Raw genomic sequence first — 22,448 nt, forward strand, 5'->3', positions numbered from 1 at the left:
AGGGCTGAACCAGGATGTGGACATGAAGCTAGGGTTAGGGCTGAACCAGGATGTGGCCATGAAGCTAGGGTTAGGGCTGAACCAGGATGTGGCCATGATGCTAGGGTTAGGGCTGAACCAGGATGTGGACATGAAGCTAGGGTTAGGGCTGAACCAGGATATGGCCATGAAGTTAGGGTTGAACTGGGATGTGGCCATGAAGCTAGGGTTAGGGCTGAACCAGGATGTGGACATGATGCTAGGGTTAGGGTTGAACTGGGATGTGGCCATGATGCTAGGGTTAGGGTTGAACTGGGATGTGGACATGATGCTAGGGTTAGGGTTGAACTGGGATGTGGCCATGAAGCTAGGGTTAGGGCTGAACCCGGATGTGGACATGATGCTAGGGTTAGGGTTGAACTGGGATGTGGCCATGATGCTAGGGTTAGGGTTGAACCAGGATGTGGCCATGAAGCTAGGGTTAGGGTTGAACTGGGATGTGGCCATGATGCTAGGGTTAGGGCTGAACTGGGATGTGGCCATGATGCTAGGGTTAGGGCTGAACCAGGATGTGGCCATGAAGCTAGGGTCAGGGTTGAACTGGGATGTGACCATGAAGCTAGGGTTAGGGTTAGGGTTGAACCAGGATGTGGCCATGAAGCTAGGGTTAGGGTTAGGGTTGAACCAGGATGTGGCCATGAAGCTAGGGTTAGGGTTGAACCAGGATGTGGCCATGAAGCTAGGGTTAGGGTTGAACCAGGATGTGGCCATGATGCTAGGGTTAGGGTTGAACTGGGATGTGGACATGATGCTAGGGTTAGGGCTGAACAGGGATGCGGCCATGAAGCTAGGGTTAGGGCTGAACTGGGATGTGGACATGATGCTAGGGTTAGGGTTGAACTGGGATGTGGCCATGATGCTAGGCTTAGGGTTGAACCAGGATGTGGACATGATGCTAGGGTTAGGGTTGAACTGGGATGTGGCCATGATGCTTGGGTTAGGGTTGAACTGGGATGTGGCCATGATGCTAGGGTTAAGGTTGAACCAGGATGTGGACATGAAGCTAGGGTTAAGGTTGAACCAGGATGTGGACATGAAGCTAGGGTTAGGGCTGAACCAGGATGTGGACATGAAGCTAGGGTTAGGGTTGAACCGGGATGTGGCCATGAAGCTAGGGTTAGGGTTGAACTGGGATGTGGCCATGAAGCTAGGGTTAGGGTTGAACCGGGATGTGGCCATGAAGCTAGGGTCAAGGTTTGAACTGGGATGTGGCCATGAAGCTAGGGTTAGGGTTGAACCGGGATGTGGCCATGAAGCTAGGGTCAAGGTTTGAACTGGGATGTGGCCATGAAGCTAGGGTTAGGGTTGTGCTTGCGGGTTAGGGTTGAACCGGTATGTGGACATGAGTGCTAGCGTTAGGGGTAAGGGTTGAGTGAGGTCATGTCTTCTCTAGCATGGCCCGATAGTGTTCAGTCCTTTCAAGCATGGCCAGATAGTCATGACTGGAAGAGAGACATGCATTTCCTCTGCATTAGAATGTGAGAAAACAGATTCTGTTCTGGCTGTCTAAAGCCGGGTGGACACTACACGATTTTGGCCCCGCTTTAGCTGTCCCAGACACGTTTTTGAGATCGGAGACAAAATCCACATGTCGTTGCCTACACAGGATGCGCGGCCGTCACATTTCACGTGAGCGAGTCAGAGACACAATCTGAGGGCTATCGATCTCATCTTTGAGCCGTCCCAGACGACCCAATATTTTCAAATATGTTTTCATTTATCGGCACAATATCAGCAATGCTCTTCTAGTGTGAGACAAGTTCTGAGAACGGTGATCAGCAATAGCCAATAAGAGCAGAGAAGAAGAAAGTGAGATGATGATGTTGTTTAACATTATCCATGTAGCAGGAGCAATGACTGCTACTAGTATGGGGTTGTACTCGCCTTTAACCAAGTGTCAAATCTTTACCGCTCTGAAGTTCACAAGCAATGTTTTCAATTCAAAAGGTTGGCTAGATATTTCAGCTTTGTATGGCAAGCGTGAGTGTCTGACTGAAAACGTTTACGAGGCTGCTCTGAGCGTTAAATCTAATGACATCATTACATGCATGTAGCGTGTAACCCCCTGTCTGTGCCAGATGGTTTAGTCTACGCAACACTCTGTTGGCAAGACAAACAAAACGACAGGAAAAACAATGGTTTAATGTGAGAGGCTCAGTGATGTTAGGATGTTGTGTACACCTGGTTTAATGGAAGTGGTCAATACTAACTGCAGCCAAGCCCTGCTAACAGTGCTGTCCTGTGTTTGTTCTGTTCAATTAAATAAGTAGGACAGGGACAGACGTGGCCTATGTGGTCCCGCACTGGGTTTCAGCATGCTTGCACATGCACACGCACACACACACACACACACACACACACACACACACCTTTACATAATGCACCAGCCTCTCCTCCTCGTTGACTTTGTAGGTCTCGACTCCGTACTCTTTAGCCAATCGGAGGATCCGATTCTGTGTAGGCCCGATGTAGGCCCCACCCAGGTCAACATACTTAGTCTGCTCATTCTGGAGAGAGAGAGAGAGAGAGAGGGAGGGAGGGAGGGAGGGGTTCATCAGACAAGAAGTGGACCATCCTAATCCCAGAGATCAATTTAGTTTAAATCTTTAACCAGTTGCTTGAAAATGATTTAAGTTATAACACAAGTTAAGCTGCTAGACAGCATCTAGAGAGGGACCTGGTACGGTCATCAGAGAGAGAACTGGATTCTTATCGGGATTACACTTTGACTGGCACTTTGCCTGTGGTCTGACTGAGGTCTTACCCGTACGGTGAAGGTCCGTCCACCAACCCGATCTCTAGCTTCCAGAACCACAGGACTCAGCCCTTTCTCCTTCAACAGCTTAGCTGCACTCAGCCCTGAATGAGAGAGAGAGGGGACAGAAAGAGAGGGAGAGGGAGAGAGAGGGAGAGGTTAGTGTAAACATGCCAGCTGAACATCTAATGTTGATGAAATGAAGATGTCCCTCCTCTCCATATCCCCTCTCTCGTCCTCCCCCTGTGTTTGTCCTGTTGTGTCGAACAGGAGAGTATAGCCCAGTGATATAGCAGGCTGTGATACAGTATGAGTCTGTGAGAAAACAGAAGGCCAGAGGTGGAATAAACTCCAGAAATCTCTATAAAATGTTATGTTTTGGTGCTGCTAGGGCAATTCAGGTGGCTAATTGGTGACCTTTTGACTGAAGAATGCATTCGTTTATATGATTGTGTTTTGTAAGTTGATGATGGAACATTTTGTATTTGTAAATGTCGTAAATTTGTATTGGTTGTGTACATCAAATCAAATCAAAGGGTATTGATCGTGTACACAGTTTAGCAGATTGTATAGCGGGTGCAGCGAAATGCTTATGTTACTAGCTCCTAACAATGCAGTAAAATGTCAGACAAGTATACAAATAATCACCAATTTAAAAATGTAATGAGAAAGAGACAAACACATCAACTGATCCCCTGCTTATTTCAATATCAAGGAAGTGTAGAGAGCAGAAAATAGCTGAAGACTTTCACATCCCCAACACACACACACACACACACACACACACACACACACACACACACACACACACACACACACACACACACACACACACACACACACACACACACACACAGAGTGAGAGAGAGGGAGGTCCCCAGCTGTAGTTCATCTGTAATTGACCTACAAGCCTCTACCCCTAACCACTTCTCCATGCCTCATCAATCTCATAAAAAATGAATAAATCACACCCTATAGTGTTCCCTCATAATAGCACATCTCATGGGTAATAGGGTAATTTGAGACACAACCTAGGACAGTACTTTATATCTATCAGTCCAAAGTTAACACACATCCACATATAGAATGGGCTGTTTCCCCTACACTCGTAGAAAAAAAGGGTTACAAAATGGGTCTACGTTTGTCCCCCATTGTACTGTAGAACTTTTTCTGGTTCCAGGTAGAACCCTTTATGGTTTAATATAAAATCCTCTGTGGAAAGGGTTCTACATGGAACCAAAAAGGGTTCTTCAAAGGTTTTCTAAGTGTACCACTCAACAGTCAGCCCACTCCCAGTCCAAACCATAAAGGTCAAGCTCATATCAGTCATTTTCTCTTGTTTTGTTTCTTGCTTTCAAAAGTGTTTTCAATAGTGTTTTCAATAGGGTTTTCAATAGTGTTTTCAATAGGATTTGCAATCGTGTTTTCAATAGCATACAAGAGTCAAAAGCAGGGGTGTCCACTGTCCAACACTCCCCCTGGAGAGATAACCACCAGCAGGATCATTTGGCCAATGGCTACTTGTTTGTTATTGTGACTGAATGATACTTAGCTACAGAAGTAGTGTGGGCCTTTCTCATCACCATAGTGACCCCAAGGCCATCTCAGTCTAGAGCTTGATTCAATAAGACATTACATTTTACACATGTAATTTCAGCTGAAGCTAGGCGAGGTCACACAGGCACACACACACACACACACACACACACACACACACACACACACACACACACACACACACACACACACACACACACACACGAAGGATTAGGCACAATGGAGCCTCGAGCAGGCATGCAGACAGAAGACACACAGGCAGCAGTGTCCCAGTGCCAAGGATCCATTCAGAATGTCTCAGTACACACAGGTTGTAAAACACAGCACAACCATCCTAAGCAGAAACTGTGTGCCAAAACGCACTTTATATTGCTCTGACACAATGGAGGTGTTAGTTTGTCCAGTGAATACAGACTGTATTCCATTCTCTCCTACTGGGAGAAGTGTGGATATTCACCCCAAGACACTGCTCTACATACTGCATGGAAAATCTAACAAGAGCTGAGGCCAACAGGAGGTAACTAGAGGAGAGGGAGGTAGTGTGTGAGGGTAAAGGAGAGGGACGTAAAAGGGGGCAGAGAGGGGAGAGATGGAGGAGTCAAATAGAGAGAGCGAGAGTGGAGAGATGGACTTGATAAATAAAGACGCACTGTATTCATCTCCACGGTCCGTGTTGCCATCTCTCAACAGGAGCTCCCATCTGTCTAAATGTTCTCATGGCCCCCTCTCCATCCCGCCATCCCTCCCTTCGTTTATCCCTCCATTTCTGGAGAGCAGCCTGGAAAGCTACCAGGGTTTATGTTGGTTTAAGCATACTTGTCATGCATTACCAAACTTCTCCATTGCCCTCTCACACACACACACACACACACACACACGCACACATGCGCACGCACACGCACACACAGCGCTCTGGGGAGTACTACTTCTTTTAAGTAAATTGATGCTATTAGGTGTTCTCTATCCAAAGGTCAGACAAGCGCAATTGTCCAAAACAAAAACAAGCTCCGACTGTTTAACCTTGTTGTTTATGCCGACAGCACTCTGGAAAAACAAGATAACTTTACCCCTGAGGTTTTGCTTTGATCAAAAACCCATTTGGGGGTATATTATTTTTTTCAGAAGAAAATGATGAATATAAAATAAGGATCCAGTCAGAGGATTTCTTTGTTCCATTTGGATAGAGGTCATTTGTCTGGCTGGGACGAGACAACAATGAGTGTGTTATGAAATACATGAAATGAAATGAGCAGCTGAGCATCTAAGAATATTATGGACACATGCAGTTTGTCTGATGCCTTTTTTCTAGCTGAAAAGAGAGAATAGAGAGAGAGAGAGAGAAGAGCCTGAGAGAGGCAGAATCTCTGAAAGATTAAGGGAAGTGATAAATAAATAACTTTGTGATAAATGGTATATCAAAATTGCCCTGCAATATGGCCAGTGGTTGTTTCCCTTTTTACTTGGAAGTAGAGACATTGATTTCATTCCACAAAAAAACTCAACAATGCAGTGATTAATGCTGGTATAGCAGTGATTAATGCAGTGATGAACAATGCAGTGATTAATGCTGGTATAGCTTAATTCCCAGTTAAACTATAAGAGACACTATTTTGAAGTCCGATTGGTGTATAGGGCTGGTTGGTTAGGTTTAGGATTGGTGTATAGGGCTGGTTGGTTAGGTTTAGGATTGGTGTATAGGGCTGGTTGGTTAGGTTTAGGATTGGTGTATGGGCTGGTTGGTTAGGTTTCGGATTGGTGTATAGGGCTGGTTGGTTAGGTTTAGGATTGGTGTATAGGGCTGGTTGGTTAGGTTTAGGATTGGTGTATAGGGCTGGTTGGTTAGGTTTAGGATTGGTGTATAGGGCTGGTTGGTTAGGTTTAGGATTGGTGTATAGGGCTGGTTGGTTAGGTTAAGGATTGGTGCATAGGTCTGGTTGGTTAGGTTTAGGATTGGTGTATAGGGCTGGTTGGTTAGGTTTAGGATTGGTGTATGGGCTGGTTGGTTAGGTTTCGGATTGGTGTATAGGGCTGGTTGGTTAGGTTTAGGATTGGTGTATAGGGCTGGTTGGTTAGGTTTAGGATTGGTGTATAGGGCTGGTTGGTTAGGATTAGGATTAGTATTGGGGTACAGGGCTGGTGTGGTGGAAGAAGACTGAGGAAGATCAAGAACTGTTGTCTCAGATGAGATTAGGGCTCCTATAACTCATATAATAATTAATGGTCCATCAATGAGAGAGGCTGGTCTGAGAGTGCAGACAAATCTGCAACGCTCAACAGTGGCATCTATTGTGAGACATTTCCAACAACAGGTAAGATGTGCATTCTGCAAGGGCATCTGACTGAACTGCTTATTACAGAAGTAAATTGAGCAAAGCCTCCAAACCCACGTGTGTGTAATTGTTTCTGTATTTCTGCTTAGGACCCAACGGTTACCTCTCACAGGCGGAAGAGGTAGGATTTTCACTGCTGTGAGGAAACTGCAAATGTTGATATGGTCATCAGAAACAATGACATACAACTCAGAGATTCGGGACAGAGTGTTGGCAGACAACATTACATTTGGAATATTCACAATGTAAGCATTACAACTATTTCTATAGTCCTGAAACAACATCAAGTCAGGATAAAGAAGTTGTACACTGTTCCCTTTGAGAGGAACTCTGAACGAGTCAAGCAACTCAGGCACCAATATATCCAGGTAAGATGACTATAAAATACAGAACTGGATTTGAACAAAACCAAACAGGGCAGAGGCACACAATGACATGTTTTAAGGTATAATGTAAACTACCGTAATAGACTAACTCTTGTGTTGCCTTGTGGATTGATTTTAGAGAGTCATGGAGATTGAAGCCAGGCAAACACCCCACATATTCGTCTTTGTGGATGAGGCTGGTTTCAACTTGGCCAAAATACAGCGGCGAGGAAGGAATGTGATTAGGAAAAGAGCCACAGTGGATGTCCCGGGCCAGAGGGGTGCCAACAACACAATGTGTGCAGCAATATCCTCTGATGGATTGCTGTTACATAAACCTCTAATTGGGCCATACAACACAGAGCGTCTCATTACATTCCTGGATGACCTCTATGGAAGGGTTGTGCCAGGTGAGGAAAGGGTTGTACCAGGTGAGGAAAGGGTTGTGCCAGGTGAGGAAAGGGTTGTGCCAAGTGAGGAAAGGGTTGTGTCAGGTGAGGAAAGGGTTGTGTCAGGTGAGGAAAGGGTTGTACCAGGTGAGGAAAGGGTTGTACCAGGTGAGGAAAGGGTTGTGCCAAGTGAGGAAAGGGTTGTGCCAAGTGAGGAAAGGGTTGTGTCAGGTGAGGAAAGGGTTGTGTCAGGTGAGGAAAGGGTTGTGTCAGGTGAGGAAAGGGTTGTACCAGGTGAGGAAAGGGTTGTGCCAAGTGAGGAAAGGGTTGTGTCAGGTGAGGAAAGGGTTGCGGTGAGGTGAAATCAGCCAACGTTTGTAATTGTATGGAACAATGTGGCATTTCACCACTCCTGTGCAGTCAGAGTGGTTTACAGCCCATCCCAGGATGGTGTCACTTTTCCTCCCACCTTACTCTCCATTCCTCAACCCCATAGAGGAATTGTTTTCCTTCCACCTTACTCTCCATTCCTCAATAGAGGAATTATTTTCCTCATGGAGCTGAAAGGTTTATGACCACCATCCACATGATCAACTGTCCCTCCTGGACGCAATGAATGCTGGATGCCTGGACATATCTGCAGAGACTGCCAGGGATGGACCAGGCATGCCAAAAGATTATTTCCTAGGTGTGTTGCCCAAGATAACATAAGATGTGATGTGGATGAGAACCTGTGGCCAAATGCAGAAGACAGGGTTGACTAGAATTGCTACTGTATCTGTATCGGTAGATGGTGTATATACAAATTCTTGTATTTTGGAATCACTCAATGCCAAAAAATTACATAACACATATTGAAGCATATTGTATCATGTCTGATTCATTCCTGTAACATATACTGCAGTGAATTCTAAACAGTAGAGGGGTGTCATTCTTGTTCTGAAAAGAAATTTTACAAAAGAAAACATTGCTACCTGTTGTTAGTGTTTTTCAGATCATTGTTTTATGAGTGACAAAGTGTGCTTGTTGGGTGACAACCTTTGCTTGTGTTATGGAAAAATGTGTTGATTTGAGACATGTATGAAGTATTTTGGTAGTTTCAGTGCATTTTGGATGTGAAATGAACTGCTGTGCCAAGCTGAAAGTTGGTTAGGAGAACTGTGTGAAGAGTTCTGTGTGAACTGTGTGAAGAGGTGTTGAGAAATGGGTCCTAGCGATTGTAAAAAAAACTGACAAGGAATAAAATCAAATACACTAGAATGGAGCTATATACAGGGAGTACCAGTACCAGATCAATGTGGAGCTATATACAGGGAGTACCAGTACCAGATCAATGTGGAGCTATATACAGGGAGGACCAGTACCAGATCAATGTGGAGCTATATACAGGGAGTACCAGTACCAGATCAATGTGGAGCTATATACAGGGAGTACCAGTACCAGATCAATGTGGAGCTATATACAGGGAGTACCAGTACCAGATCAATGTGGAGCTATATACAGGGAGGACCAGTACCAGATCAATGTGGAGCTATATACAGGGAGTACCAGTACCAGATCAATGTGGAGCTATATACAGGGAGTACCAGTACCAGATCAATGTGGAGCTATATACAGGGAGGACCAGTACCAGATCAATGTGGAGCTATATACAGGGAGGACCAGTACCAGATCAATGTGGAGCTATATACAGGGAGTACCAGTACCAGATCAATGTGGAGCTATATACAGGGAGGACCAGTACCAGATCAATGTGGAGCTATATACAGGGAGTACCAGTACCAGATCAATGTGCAGCTATATACAGGGAGTACCAGTACCAGATCAATGTGGAGCTATATACAGGGAGGACCAGTACCAGATCAATGTGGAGCTATATACAGGGAGGACCAGTACCAGATCAATGTGGAGCTATATACAGGGAGGACCAGTACCAGATCAATGTGGAGCTATATACAGGGAGGACCAGTACCAGATCAATGTGGAGCTATATACAGGGAGTACCAGTACCAGATCAATGTGGAGCTATATACAGGGAGGACCAGTACCAGATCAATGTGGAGCTATATACAGGGAGGACCAGTACCAGATCAATGTGGAGCTATATACAGGGAGTACCAGTACCAGATCAATGTGCCAGCTACTTGAGGTAGATATGTACAGTGCATGAAGGCAGGGTAAAGTGACTAGGCATCCGGATAGATAATAACAAGACTAAAATGAAGAACAGAGTAGCAGCAGATGATGAAAGGTGTGTGTGTGTGTGTGTGTGTGTGTGTGTGTGTGTGTGTGTGTGTGAGTGTGCGTGTATGTAGGTTTGTTTGTGTTGTGTTGGTGTGCTCGTGTGTGTTATGTGTGTGCATATGTAGTGTTTGAACGTGTGAAGGATTTGTGTGGGAGTGACAGGGTAGTGTGTACACGGTGTGTATATAAAGTCTAGTGAGTGTGCGTAAGGTGCATAGGGTCTGGCTATTTAGCAGTCTTATGGCTTGGGGGTAGAAGCTGTCTCGGAGCCAGTTGGTCCAAGAGCCGATGCTCCAGTAGCGTTTGGTTGGAGTCTTTGGAAACGTTTTGTGCCTTCCTCTGACACCGCCTGGTATAGAGGTCCTGGATGGCAGGGAGCTCGGCCTCAGTGATGAACTGGCCTGTCCGCACTACCCTTTGTAACGCATTGCAGTCAAGGGCAGTGCAATTGCCATACCAAGCGATGATGCAGCCAGTCAAGATGCTCTCAATGGTGCAGCTGTAGAACTTTTTGAGGATCCGAGGGCCCATGCCAAAACATTTCAGCCTCCTGAGAGGGAAGAGGCGCTGCCGTGCCCTCTTTACGACTGTGCAGATGTGTGTGGACCATGTTAAGTCCTTAGTGACACAACCCTACATACACACACGCCAATGAATTTAAAGCTCTCAACCTGTTCCACAACAGCCTCGTCGATGTGGATGGGGGCGTGCTCTCTCCTCTTTCTCCTTCGGTGACTGGGCCTACCACTGCCATGTTGTCAGCAAACTTGATGATGGTGTTGGAGTCGTGCGCGGCCACACAGTCGTGGGTGAACAGTGAGTACACACCCGTGAGGGGGCCCCGTGTTGAGGGTCAGCATGGCAGAGGTGTTGTTGCCTAGCTTGGTGATGAGCTTGGGGGGCACTAGTGTGTTGAACGCTGAGCTGTATTCTATGAACAGCATTCTCACATAGCTATTTCCCCTCTTGCACAGGTGGGAGAGGGCAGTGTGAAGTGCAATTGAGATTGCATCATCTGTGGATCTGTTGGGGCGGTATGCGAATTGGAGTGGGTCTACAGTAAGGTTTCTATGATGATGGTGTTGATGTGTATCATGACCAGCCTTTCAAAGCACTTCATAATTACAGATGTGAGTGCTACAGGTCGATACTTATTTAGGCAGGTTACCTTGGAGCTCTTGGGAACAGAGACAATGGTGATCAGCTCATCCAGCCTCGTTTCAGAAAGACATAATATTGCAGCTTTCCTCTGATAGGAGACTCTCGAACGAAGCTCATCCATCTTATTCTCCAGTGACTGGACATTTGCCAATAGAACGGAGGGGAGCGCCGTTCAGTTTCTCTTCGCCTCAATTTCACTAGGACTCCACCTTGTCTCCCACGTTTACGCCTGCTGTGTTTTGGTAGCCCATGGAACAAAGGAATAGGGTCCGGTATGAACAGTGGAACAGCTGAGTCAGAGTTGAAGTTGTATTTAAGTCTAAATCAAGGTTAGTAACTGTCGATCTGATGTCCAGAAGTGTTTTGGCGGTCATATGTGATAATAGTATGGTCTTTCTGTACAAAGAAAGGAAAGATGGGTCGGAACTCGTAAGATGTCGCCCTTCTCCGTCGGCGCCATCTTGTCATCTTGTTGTTTGTGCTGCACCCGGTTGCCCTTTTCTCATGGCAACGGGCCACAAATCTTGCTGCTGTGATTGCACACTGGTATTTCGCCTAACAGATATGAGAGTTTATCAATGTTTGATTTGTTTTCAAATTCTTTGTGGGTCCGTATGATCTGTGGGGAAAAAAGTATCTCTAAGGTGGTCAAACATTGGGCAGGAGGTTAGGAAGTACAGCTCAGTTTCCACCTCATTTTGTGGGCAGTGTGCACGCAGCCTGCCTTCCCTCTCTTCCTATCTCTACCCCTGTTTATTCTCATCTTTCTCATTCTCTATCTGTCGTTATCTCTCTCCTTATCTCCTTCTCTGTCTCTCCCCATCCAGCCTCTCCTCTCTCCGCCCAGCACCTTCAGGCAGTAGCTGACCTGATTGTGTGGTGGTTTCTCTCGAATGTTAGTGAAGGGAGAAATCCAGATAGCTCTTTCTACTCTCACTGTCTGCTCTCTGCATAGCTACTGTTTGCCAGCCTTTTAAAATCCCAGCCTCCGCAACTTTCTGCTACTGAGAAACAACAACCAAGGAGGACTACAGTAGATTACAGAGTTTGTATGACAAATACACACGCGTGTGCGCACGCGCAAATACAAGCCAACGCCAACGCACACACATGTACGTGCGCTCCTAAGGACACCAACACAGGAGTGCACAGTCCAACACAGGAGTGCATTTGAAAAATCTTGGGTTACAAATTGTCCACCCCACCGCAAACATTCACCTTCCTCATTTTGCATCTGCCAGTGTCAAAACACAGAGCTTTTCACTGGGAAACAAGATTGAGAGGACAGCCGTGTTACTGTGAAAAAGTGTGTGTGTGTGTGTGTGTGTGTGTGTGTGTGTGTGTGTGTGTGTGTGTGTGTTGGCAGGGGTAAATGTGTCCATTGTTGTTCGAATGCCTTGCCTCTTTTCAGAAGCCAAACAACATCTTACAGCCAGTCCACAAAACAAACACAAACTACGAGTCTGGAGACTATTTGTTCAATAGCTCTACTCTACTCAGTATGCTTACAAAGAAGTTGTGAAACACCAGCTATGCAAAAGGGTATGCAAAAGACAAGTGCAAGCTGTCATGACAGTCCCGTTGTTGAATGCAAACACTTTCAGGTACCATGGTCATCTCAGCGGTCAGACAAAGGCCACAGAGTTGGTATTCACAAAGTCTCAGAGTGCTGATACAGGATTAGTTTGGTCTTTCAGATCTTAACAAATAACATTTTATTGACAGGGGAAACAGATCCTAGGTCAACACTTTTACTCTGAGAAGCTTTTTGAATAGGAGTCCAACTATGATTACGTAAATCTAATCAAATTTCCACTGTGATAGATGAGACTCTAACCTGCTGTAATCTATGTGACACTGTTAGTAGCTCTAATCTCCGTTTCACCCAATCAGACCAGACATGTCGTCAGTCACCTCATATATCCCTCCTTATATGACCGACTTTGATCCCTCTTTTTGCTCTCCTGTCTCTCTCTCCCCCCTCTCTCTTCCCCCATCTCCCTCGTCTATGCCGAACCCTCCCTCTCTCAATTCAATTCAATTAAGTATACTTTATTGACATGGAAAGAAAACACTTACATTGTCAAAGTAAACACATATCGATGATTGTCAAATACATGAATATACTAGACTGTTTGTAATTAAGCAACAATGATGATTGTGACTCATTTTAACAGCAATGGCAACAACAAAGTATATGAATAATCACACTGTACTTCTCACCGGCTGTCCCTCAGGTCTCTCTCTCAACTTCATTCTCCCTCCCTCCCTCCCTCCCTCCCCCTCTGTCCTAATGGCAAAATCACATTATCACTTCACATTATCACCGACAGCGCTGCAGATGGGAGGTGACATGACATCCACCTTTAACTCAGATTCTTTCCTTTTCAACGCCTCAGGAATCTCTCAGCCTGAGACAGCCAACAGACTAGCCTGAACCCAGAACTGTTTGGGCTATATGGTCAACAATCACCATAGCCCTTGAGGAAAAACCACATGATTTCACAAGTGGAAAATCACATGCTTTGCACATGTGAAATCATGTGAAACCATGTGTTTTTGGAACACTTCACATGTGATGATATTTCTCATGAAGTTTCACATGTGGATTTTGGTAATATAACACTGAGTGTTAAATTATGTGAAATATCACGTGAAGTGTTAAAAAAAAAAGAAGATTCACGTGACATTTTTGGGTTCAACATTTGATAACATGAAACTACACTGTAAGCCATTGCTGTTCATTTTATGGTAAATTGTACAGCCATTATACAGTACATTTCTACATTAATAGGATACTGTATTAGTGTTTTACAATATACACTACATTAACGAAAGTATGTGGATACCTGCTCATTGAACACCTCATTCCAAAATCATGGGCATTAATATGGAGTTGATCCGCCTTTGCTGCTTCTGGGAAGGCTTTCCACTAGATGTTGAAACATTGCTGCTGGGCTTCCATTCAGTCACAAGAGCATTAGTGAGAGCGGACACTGATGTTGGGCGATTAGGACTGGCTTGCAGTCGGCTTTCCAATTCATACCAAAGGTGTTCGATGGGGTTGAGGTCAGGGCTTTGCGCTGACCAGTCAAGCTCTTCCACACCGATCCAGACAAACCATTTCTGTACGGACCTCGCATTGTGCACGGGGGCATTCCCCAAACTGTAAAGTTGGAAGCAAAGAATCGCCTACAATGTCATCGTATGCTGTAGCGTTAACATTTCCCTTCACTGGAACTAAAGGGCCTAGCCCAAACCATGAAAAACAGCTGCAGACCATTATTCCTCCACCACCAAACTTTACAGTTAGCACTAATGCAATGGGGCAGGTAGCGTTCTCCTGGCATCTGCCCCACCCAGATTCGTCCTTCAGACTGCGAGACGGTAAAGCGTGATTCATCACTCTAGAGAACACGTTTTCACTGCTCCAGAGCCCAATGGCAGTGAGCTTTACACCACTCTAGCCGACGCATTGCTCATGGTGATCCTAGGCTTGTCTGCGGCTGCTCGGCCATGGAAATCCATTTAATGAAGCTCCCGACAAACAGTTATTGTGCTGATGTTGCTTCCAGAGGCAGTTTGGAACTCGGTAGTGAGTGTTGCAACCGAGGACAGACGATTTTTACGTGGTGCTTGCTTCAGCACTCGGCAGTCCCATTCTGTGAGCTTGCGGCTGAGCCATTGTTGCTCCTAGCTATTTCCACTTTACAATAACAGCACTTACAGTTGACCGGCAGTTCTAGCAGGGCAGAAATTTGACAAACTGACTTGTTGGAAAGGTGACATCCTATGACAGTGCCACGTTGAAAGTCACTGAGCTCTTTGGTAAGGCCATTCTACTGCCAATGTTTGTCTATGGAGATTGCATGGCTGTGTGCTCGATTTTATACACCTGTCAGCAATGGGTTTGGCTGAAATAGCTGAATCCACTAATTTGAAGGGGTGTTCACTTACTTTTGTATATATAGTGTATTTACTGTCAATTGCAATGCACTAAGGTACTTTTTTGCCCATCCTGCAAATGAACTTGGCATTCCTCACTTGCAAATCCATTTAAACTTATAGGATACTTTAGATACGCTTATGGCACAAACTGTTAAAAAAAAAAAAACAATCCTGTAATTTTACAGTAAGTTACTGGCTACTGAGCTGGGGTGAAAATAATGGAAACAACTTTTGATACACTAAACAAAAATATAAACACAACATGTAAAGTCCCATGTTTCACGAGCTGAAATAAAAGATCCCAGAAATATTAATTCGCACAAAATGTTGTGAACAAATTTGTTTACGTCCCTGTTAACATTTCTCCTTTGCCAAGATTATCCATCTACCTGACAGGTGTGGCATATCAAGAAGCTGATAAAACAGCATGCTCATTACACAGGTGCACCTTGTGCTGGGGCCACTCTAAAAGGCCACTCTAAAATGTGACATTTTGTAACACAACCCAATGCCTCAAGTTGAGGGAGCGTGCAATTGGCATGCTGACTGCAGAAATGTCCACCAGAGCTGTTGCCAACTGGCCTCACAACTGCAGACCCACGTGTATGGCAAGTGGTATGCTGATGTCAGCGTTGTGAACAGAGTGCACAATGGTGGCAGTGGGGTTATGGTATGGGCAGGCACAAGCAGGAACAATGCAGTTAACCTACTGTTCCTAGGCCGTCATTGAAAATAAGAATTTGTTCTTAACTGACTTGCCTAGTCAAATAAATAAAAAATAAAAAGCTACGGACAACGATTAGGGCCTAATTCATTTATTTCAATTGAGTGAAATTGTTGCATGTTGCGTTTATATTTTTGTTCAGTATATACTCTACAACTGAACTGTATTTTGTCAGTAAATATACAACAATGAACTGTATTCAGGAAGTACACAGAAATTCCGATATCGGGAAAAAAAGGAATTTAAATTTGGTTTACATTCTGAATTGACTGGAACTTAAATAGAATTGACCTAAACATTGGTTACTTTGGATGCAACCTCACCTGGGATTTGAAGTCACAACCTCTTAAATGACAGCAACCTGCATTTTCTGCCTCGCCACAGGGTCTGTGGCCATGATAGAGATTGTGTACAAAAGCTGAAAAACATGCGCACATCCAGGTACTTTCCACAGGTGCTGGAGTTGTAGCCAAACTCATGGAAAACAGAAAGGAAAATACTGCACACTGCTGCTCTTGCTCCCAAGGTGATATTTATGTATAACAACGTTTCGATAGAGATCGGCCATAGATTTATTATCAAGAATACATTTCTGAACTTTGCTAGAAGTTGCCCGGAATCAAGTCAATAATTGTGCCATTATCTTACAACACCAACTAAAAAGTAGCAGTGCTCAGAGACACTTGACATTAAGGCCTAGATTCTTTCTGATCAAGCGTAAACACAAGATAGCCGACACCCGCATTAGCTGGTGTTTTGGCAGTGTCGGAGGTGTGCATTAGAGCTGTCAAATCAGTGAGCAGCTGCTCGTGTTGGTTATTGTCATGAAGTCACACTACTTAAGCTAGAAGTTCAGAACGAGAAAGTGTAGGCTATATAGAAATAATAACACGCAAATTGAAAATCATTAAAGGATTTATATCAGCCTTGTCAATGTGTAGATTACATATCACAATCCAACTTGTAAACAAGGCTGCATGGGACTTCTGTTAATGCAGCTCCATGCAGCCAATGGCAATTTCCTCTTCAGGTACAACGCCAGGAGACACTTGTGGATTTGACAGCACTAACGCAGTTCTACCTCCGACACAACTGCTATGCGGGTGTTTGCTAGCATGGCTCTGATAGAATCTAGCCCTAAGTGGGCGTAAATGCTCTCGGGATTTGAACTTGCAACCTTTTGGTCTGGAGTGCATTATTGCCTCAGCAGTGCCACCAGATGGTTATTTGTTACCAAGAACATATAGTAGATGTTGTGGTGGCAGCTGCAGAGAAGGATTTGGGTATACAAGATTTCACTTCCGAAGAGTTAGAGGGTGTGTTAAGTGGTGGTGTTTTTAGCTCACTAACTGAATAGCTACATAAATAGATACGTTAGCCTATTAGCCACGTATTGACTGACTTATCATTGCCCTTGCTAGTTTGATTGAATTGACATTCCCAGCCTTAGTTACATTAGTCCGTTTTTAATCCAAAATATGGAGTAATTGAAACTGAATCTCGATTGACTTGAGACAGCACACAATGTACAAGGCCAGCTGTGATTTACAACCTGATAGCAATATTTGTTGGACTACCAAGAAATGTATTAGTGAATTAGACTGATCATGCATTGAACTGCCTCCATCTATTCTGCCAACAATGCCTTACTCTGCATCATGGAATGTTGAGTCAAATACAAACTCATTTTAAAACCTCTTTTGAAGTTTTGTAGCATAAACTTGGAATTGGATCTTTTTTACTGGTATTATGATTGTCTGTTTGTTTCATTTCTGCAAAGTCGTTAAAACGCTGTCAGTTCCTCTTTAATGGCAACTGGTTCACAGGAGGTTAATGTTTAATTTTCAATAACTTACTGTCAACTATAATAGTTACAAGGGAGTTATTGTAAATTTCACAGTAACTTACCATATCTAATCCATCATACTCACTGAGCTGACGGTCTGATAGGAAAATGAGTATTACAATTGCATGGTAACTAGCTATATGTTAAAGCTCTTATGATGCTCGGTATCACATGCACTTATGTCGGCCTTTAACAAACCTGCAGAACTAATAGTGTCAAAGCATAATGTTTATGAACAGACCAGATTAATTGGGATGACAGCCCCTCTTATGGAAGACTAAAAAGAGCTGGCTGAAAGCCACGCCTCGAATAAACCAAGCCTGTATGCAGTATGCTGCCAATCAGCAAGTGATGTGCATGTTGTCAACAGAAGAGTCAGTGAAGGCACAATAGGTTGCTGGCAAGATTGCTAGTGGCAGCAGGGTTGCCATGTTTACTGTTTTCCCACAAATTGGGCTACTTTCAAAACAATGTCGCGGGTGAAAATGGATTGGTAGCGGGTTGCGGGTTTTTTGGGCTACTTCTAAATTGCACTGTCGCCAACATTGTATTTCTCTTAAAACATATATATATATATTTTTGAAGTATTTCACTGTGACCTGCTGCTGTTAACTATGTTATTGAGTGAGTGGTGGGGAGGGCCTTAGGGATGTGTGTGTGTTGAGAGAGCACAGCAGCATGCAGCTTAGTCCCCTATTGGCTGAGTCAAATGAGTGAGAGGAGACAGAGCAGCACACTTGCACAATGTGACAACTTTTTACCAGTTGTAGGTAGGCTATTTAACTTGTCATTATGGAAATTTGAAATGGAAATTATGGAACTCCCTCACCTGCTTTTGTTAGGGGGAAAAGTACTCAATGAAACTGACATTAAATGTGGAGAATGTGTAATGGTCGTCGGTGGAAGAAGAGGAGGACCAATGCGCAGCGTGGCAAGTGTCCATATTCTTTAATAAAATAATTGAACACTGAAATAAACCGACAAACAACCAGTCCTGTATGGTGCTGAAAAAAAACACTGAACAGAAAATAATCACCCACAACTCAAAGGTGAAACCAGGCTACCTAAGTATGGTTCTCAATCAGGGACAACGATTGACAGCTGCCTCTGATTGAGAACCATACCAGGCCAAACACAGAAATCCCAAATCATAGAAAAAAGAACATAGACTGCCCACCCCAACTCACGCCCTGACCATACTAAAACAAAGACAAAAACAAAGGAACTAAGGTCAGAACGTGACAGGAATGATACATTTACATTTGTTGTCCATCAAGTAGCCTATTAATTTATATGCCATTGTAGCCTACCATTTGATACAATGAATATGTTGAAATGACTAGGCCTATATCACTGCAGTCATTGCAAAACAATTTGTGCCACTTGTGTAGCCTACCTGGCGCTGGAAAACGGATTTAATAAATAGCCTATAACGTCAGCGTATTGTTGTTGTAGCCTTGTGTTATTATGCAATTATTATGGCCATGTTTAGTTAAATCAATTGGAAGTTATCAAAGCTCTATCGTTGGAACGCATTAGACTGACGGTAACAGTCAATCAGATTTGGCTACAGGATAAAAAAATAAAAATAAACAATGGCTGTTGTTGACAAGCAAATTCAGTTAATGTACATATTATTAATATTTAATTCAGTCATTGAAATTACGACCACATCCTCAGTAGCCTATTCCAGCAGGCTATTGGGAAACAGAAGCACCTCTTACTTCGAAATCGGCAAACTATTCATGTTTAATAAATGAGTCTGCTAAATCATTCAGTAGACTATCTGAAATGAGATTGTCACGAATATTACCGAAGGTGACTTCCCTTCTTGTTCAGGTGGCGCTCGGCAGTCGTCGTCGCCGGTCTACTAGCTGCCACCGATCCTTTGTTCCGTGTTCGTTTGGTTTTGTCTAATTGGTTTCACCTGTTCATTGTTTGGTTGTTAGGGTGGTGTTATTTAAGTTCGTTTAGCCCGCTTCTGTTTGTGCGGGCTTGTTCTTCTGTATTTGTGAGAGGTGTTAGTGGTTTGTTGGGTTTTCTCGCTGTCCTGGTATTTTACCTAAGGGTACTATATTGTTTTAATAGTTACGCCTGTTGGGTAATACTATTTTGTTCTTTTGATTTTGGACATTAAAGCGTGTTTTTTCCCACATCCTTTGCTCTCTGCGCCTGACTCCACACCCATTCACTCATTGAGCGTTACAGAGATGTAGGACTATCAGGGGCTATAGGCTGCCTGCATCTATCCAAGCAAACCACGGCAAAGTAGAATTACAATTATAAACCCAGATATTAGTCTGTAGCCTATGCCTATTGAAATTGCAAATCAATCTCGCAAGTGGGCCAGTTATAAAGGTTTTTAGTCATTATCTGGCACATGATAACAGCCCAATTGCCATAAAATAGCCTAACATTTGTTTTTAAGTTTGTCCTAGTGTTTCTCGCTCAGAGATTTCGAGATCCTCTGTCCAACTTCATCACTCAAACTCTCCTATCTATAGTTATGCACATGTGCACAATGGATATTTTTACAATTATAAATGAGGTTCAAGCCCTGAATGCTGATTAGCTGAAAGCCGTGGTATATCAGACAGTATACCATGGGTATGACAAAAAAATACTTTTACTTTGGTAACCAGTTTATAATAGCAATAAGGCACCCGGTGGGTTTGTGGTATATGGCCAATATACCACGGCTAAGGGCTGTATCCAGGCACTCCACGTTGCGTCATGCTTAAGAACAGCCCTTAGCCGTGGTATATTGGCCATATACCACAAACCCCCAGGGTGCCTTAATGCTTAATCATAGCAGTCAAACGAGCTACATCGACATCCGTTAATGGAAAATGATCTGCCGATTTTAATAAGAGCAAATTATATTTTATTTTGCGACATATTCCAATTAGTTTATTAAGTCATGTCATGTCATAGTTCACAATAACTATTATTTTGGTGAAAACCACATTTTGCTTCTAACGCTACAAGTTAAGTCGATATTCCTTCTTAATTGGCTCAATAGAATGATGGAAAATGTGTTTATTGTATAAATACGGTAACTCTTCTCTAGACCGCCTCTACTCCACACACAGAGATGCATACAAAGCTCTCCCTCACCCTCCATTTGGCAAATCTGACCATAACTCTATCCTCCTGATTCCTGCTTACAAGCAAAAATGAAAGCAGGAAGCACCAGTGACTCGGTCTATAAAAAAAGTGGTCAGAGGAAGCAGATACTAACAGGACTGTTTTGCTATCACAGACTGGAACATGTTCCGGGATTCTTCCGATGGCATTGAGGAATACACCACATCAGTCACTGGCTTTATTAATAAGTGCACCGAGGACGTCGTCCCCACAGTGACTGTACGTATATACCCCAACCGGAAGCCATGGATTACAGGCGACATCCTCACTGAGCTAAAGGGTACAGCTGCCGCTTTCAAGGAGCGGGACTCTAACCCGGAAGCTTATAAGAAATCTCGCTATGCCCTCCGACGAACCATCAAACAGGCAAAGCGTCAATACAGGACTAAGATCGAATCGCACTATGCTGGCTCCGATGCTTGTCGGATGTGGCAGGGCTTGCAAACTATTACAGACTACAAAGGGAAGTGCAGCCGAGAGCTGCCCAGTGACACGAGCCTTCCAGACGAGCTAAATAACTTCTATGCTCGCTTCAAGGCTGAGGGAAAATAAAATAGGGCTAGTTTTCAGGCCATTTTGTCAGGTTTTGAGTTGTCATTGGGCGGGTAATTTTAGCTATACCTGGCAACCCTGAGTGGCAGTTCTGTAGGTTACTGGCAACATTTCCCCAGTGAGTTACAATAACATTCCAGTAAAAAAAGACAAATTCACAGCATCAACTTGCCATTAAGTTAATGGTATATCCACAGTAACCTCTAGTCTATACAGATCCGCTCATCACTGACACACTCTCTTACAACCTCTTAAGAACAGCCAGTGCCAAAGGAATTGCTCTACTTTTATTGGCATAACCATCAAACAATTAAAACGGCTTCAACACTTCGACTGAAGGTTGGCATAAATACACATATATTTGACCACGCCCCAAAATATGATAATGTCACCACCAGTACATTGCCCCCACCTATCAAAGCACAGATACATTATATTCAAAATATTGGGTAGAAAAATATCCTATTATACCTACCAGGTACTGAACTGTACCATGTGAGTTCATATGTGTTCCTGTGAAGTGTACCTTTGACCTTTTTGTACCCCCAGGTAGCAACACTGTTTACTAACCATCCCCTTATATTTATTTTATTTTTCGTGTTAATTTTTTTCTCTTTTTTGTAATCTATTATTATTTAAAAAATGTTTTAACATTGTATGAATAAGTATGAACCTGGTGGCTCTGCAAAAACATTGATGCACTCCCAACCAAGAAGATGCAAGTTGAAATCCCCAAAGTGTTAATGTATATCAGGGATGAAGTGCTGTAAGCACATCATGTTTTTGATTTAACTGACCTGGATGACCAGGTGTGTTGAATTTAGGCAATCACTGAACAACTGGCTCAGCTGGTCGGGTGTGGGGCCTAGTTTGAACAAAATCCTGCAGTACCTATGGCACTCCAGGAACAGGGTTGCCTACCCCTGATGTGTACTCTATGTCAAGTGTCGTTGAGTACTGGTAGTTTTATGTTGATGTTATATTGGTGGTGATTATTGGACAATTATTGACTTGATTCTGGGCAGCTTTTAGCAAAGTGCAGAAATGCATTAAGTCCGTGGCCAAATCTTTTTCATGCTCGAAGATCTGGTGTTATAGCTTCACTGTAAGCAGGATGTTTCAGGTTGTTAGTGACCAAGAGGTTTTTATTTCAAATCCCAAGTGTTGTTACAGTACAAAATTACAGTTGTTTTTTTACACTAATTGAAATCAGAATACAACAGCATACTGTCATTTTATAGACATAACACCAAGTAGTATATATTTACTTTATTTTACTGCAACGTCAGGCAAAGTCTTACGTCCGTCGTTGACTGAATGAGACCAAAGCGCAGCGTGGAAAGTGTCCATGATATTTAATACTGAAACACCGACAAAACAACAAAATATAA

The 22,448-nt window shown here is 43.6% G+C and overlaps 1 protein-coding gene across 1 annotated transcript in view; it reads right to left on the reverse strand.

The window, feature by feature from the left end:
* Positions 1 to 22,448, reverse strand: part of maoa (monoamine oxidase a) — a 61,942-nt gene that overhangs the window by 28,746 nt on the left and 10,748 nt on the right. The window contains exons 2-3 of the mRNA XM_021578875.3: positions 2,804 to 2,898; positions 2,409 to 2,546 (exon numbers count right to left, since the gene is read on the reverse strand). Of these exons, the coding sequence (XP_021434550.1) occupies positions 2,409 to 2,546; positions 2,804 to 2,898 (233 nt within the window). The remainder of the gene's footprint in view (positions 1 to 2,408; positions 2,547 to 2,803; positions 2,899 to 22,448) is intronic.

The sequence above is a fragment of the Oncorhynchus mykiss genome, chromosome 22 (assembly GCF_057628025.1).
Source record: "Oncorhynchus mykiss isolate SJ-2025 chromosome 22, ASM5762802v1, whole genome shotgun sequence".
NCBI lineage: Eukaryota > Metazoa > Chordata > Actinopteri > Salmoniformes > Salmonidae > Oncorhynchus > Oncorhynchus mykiss.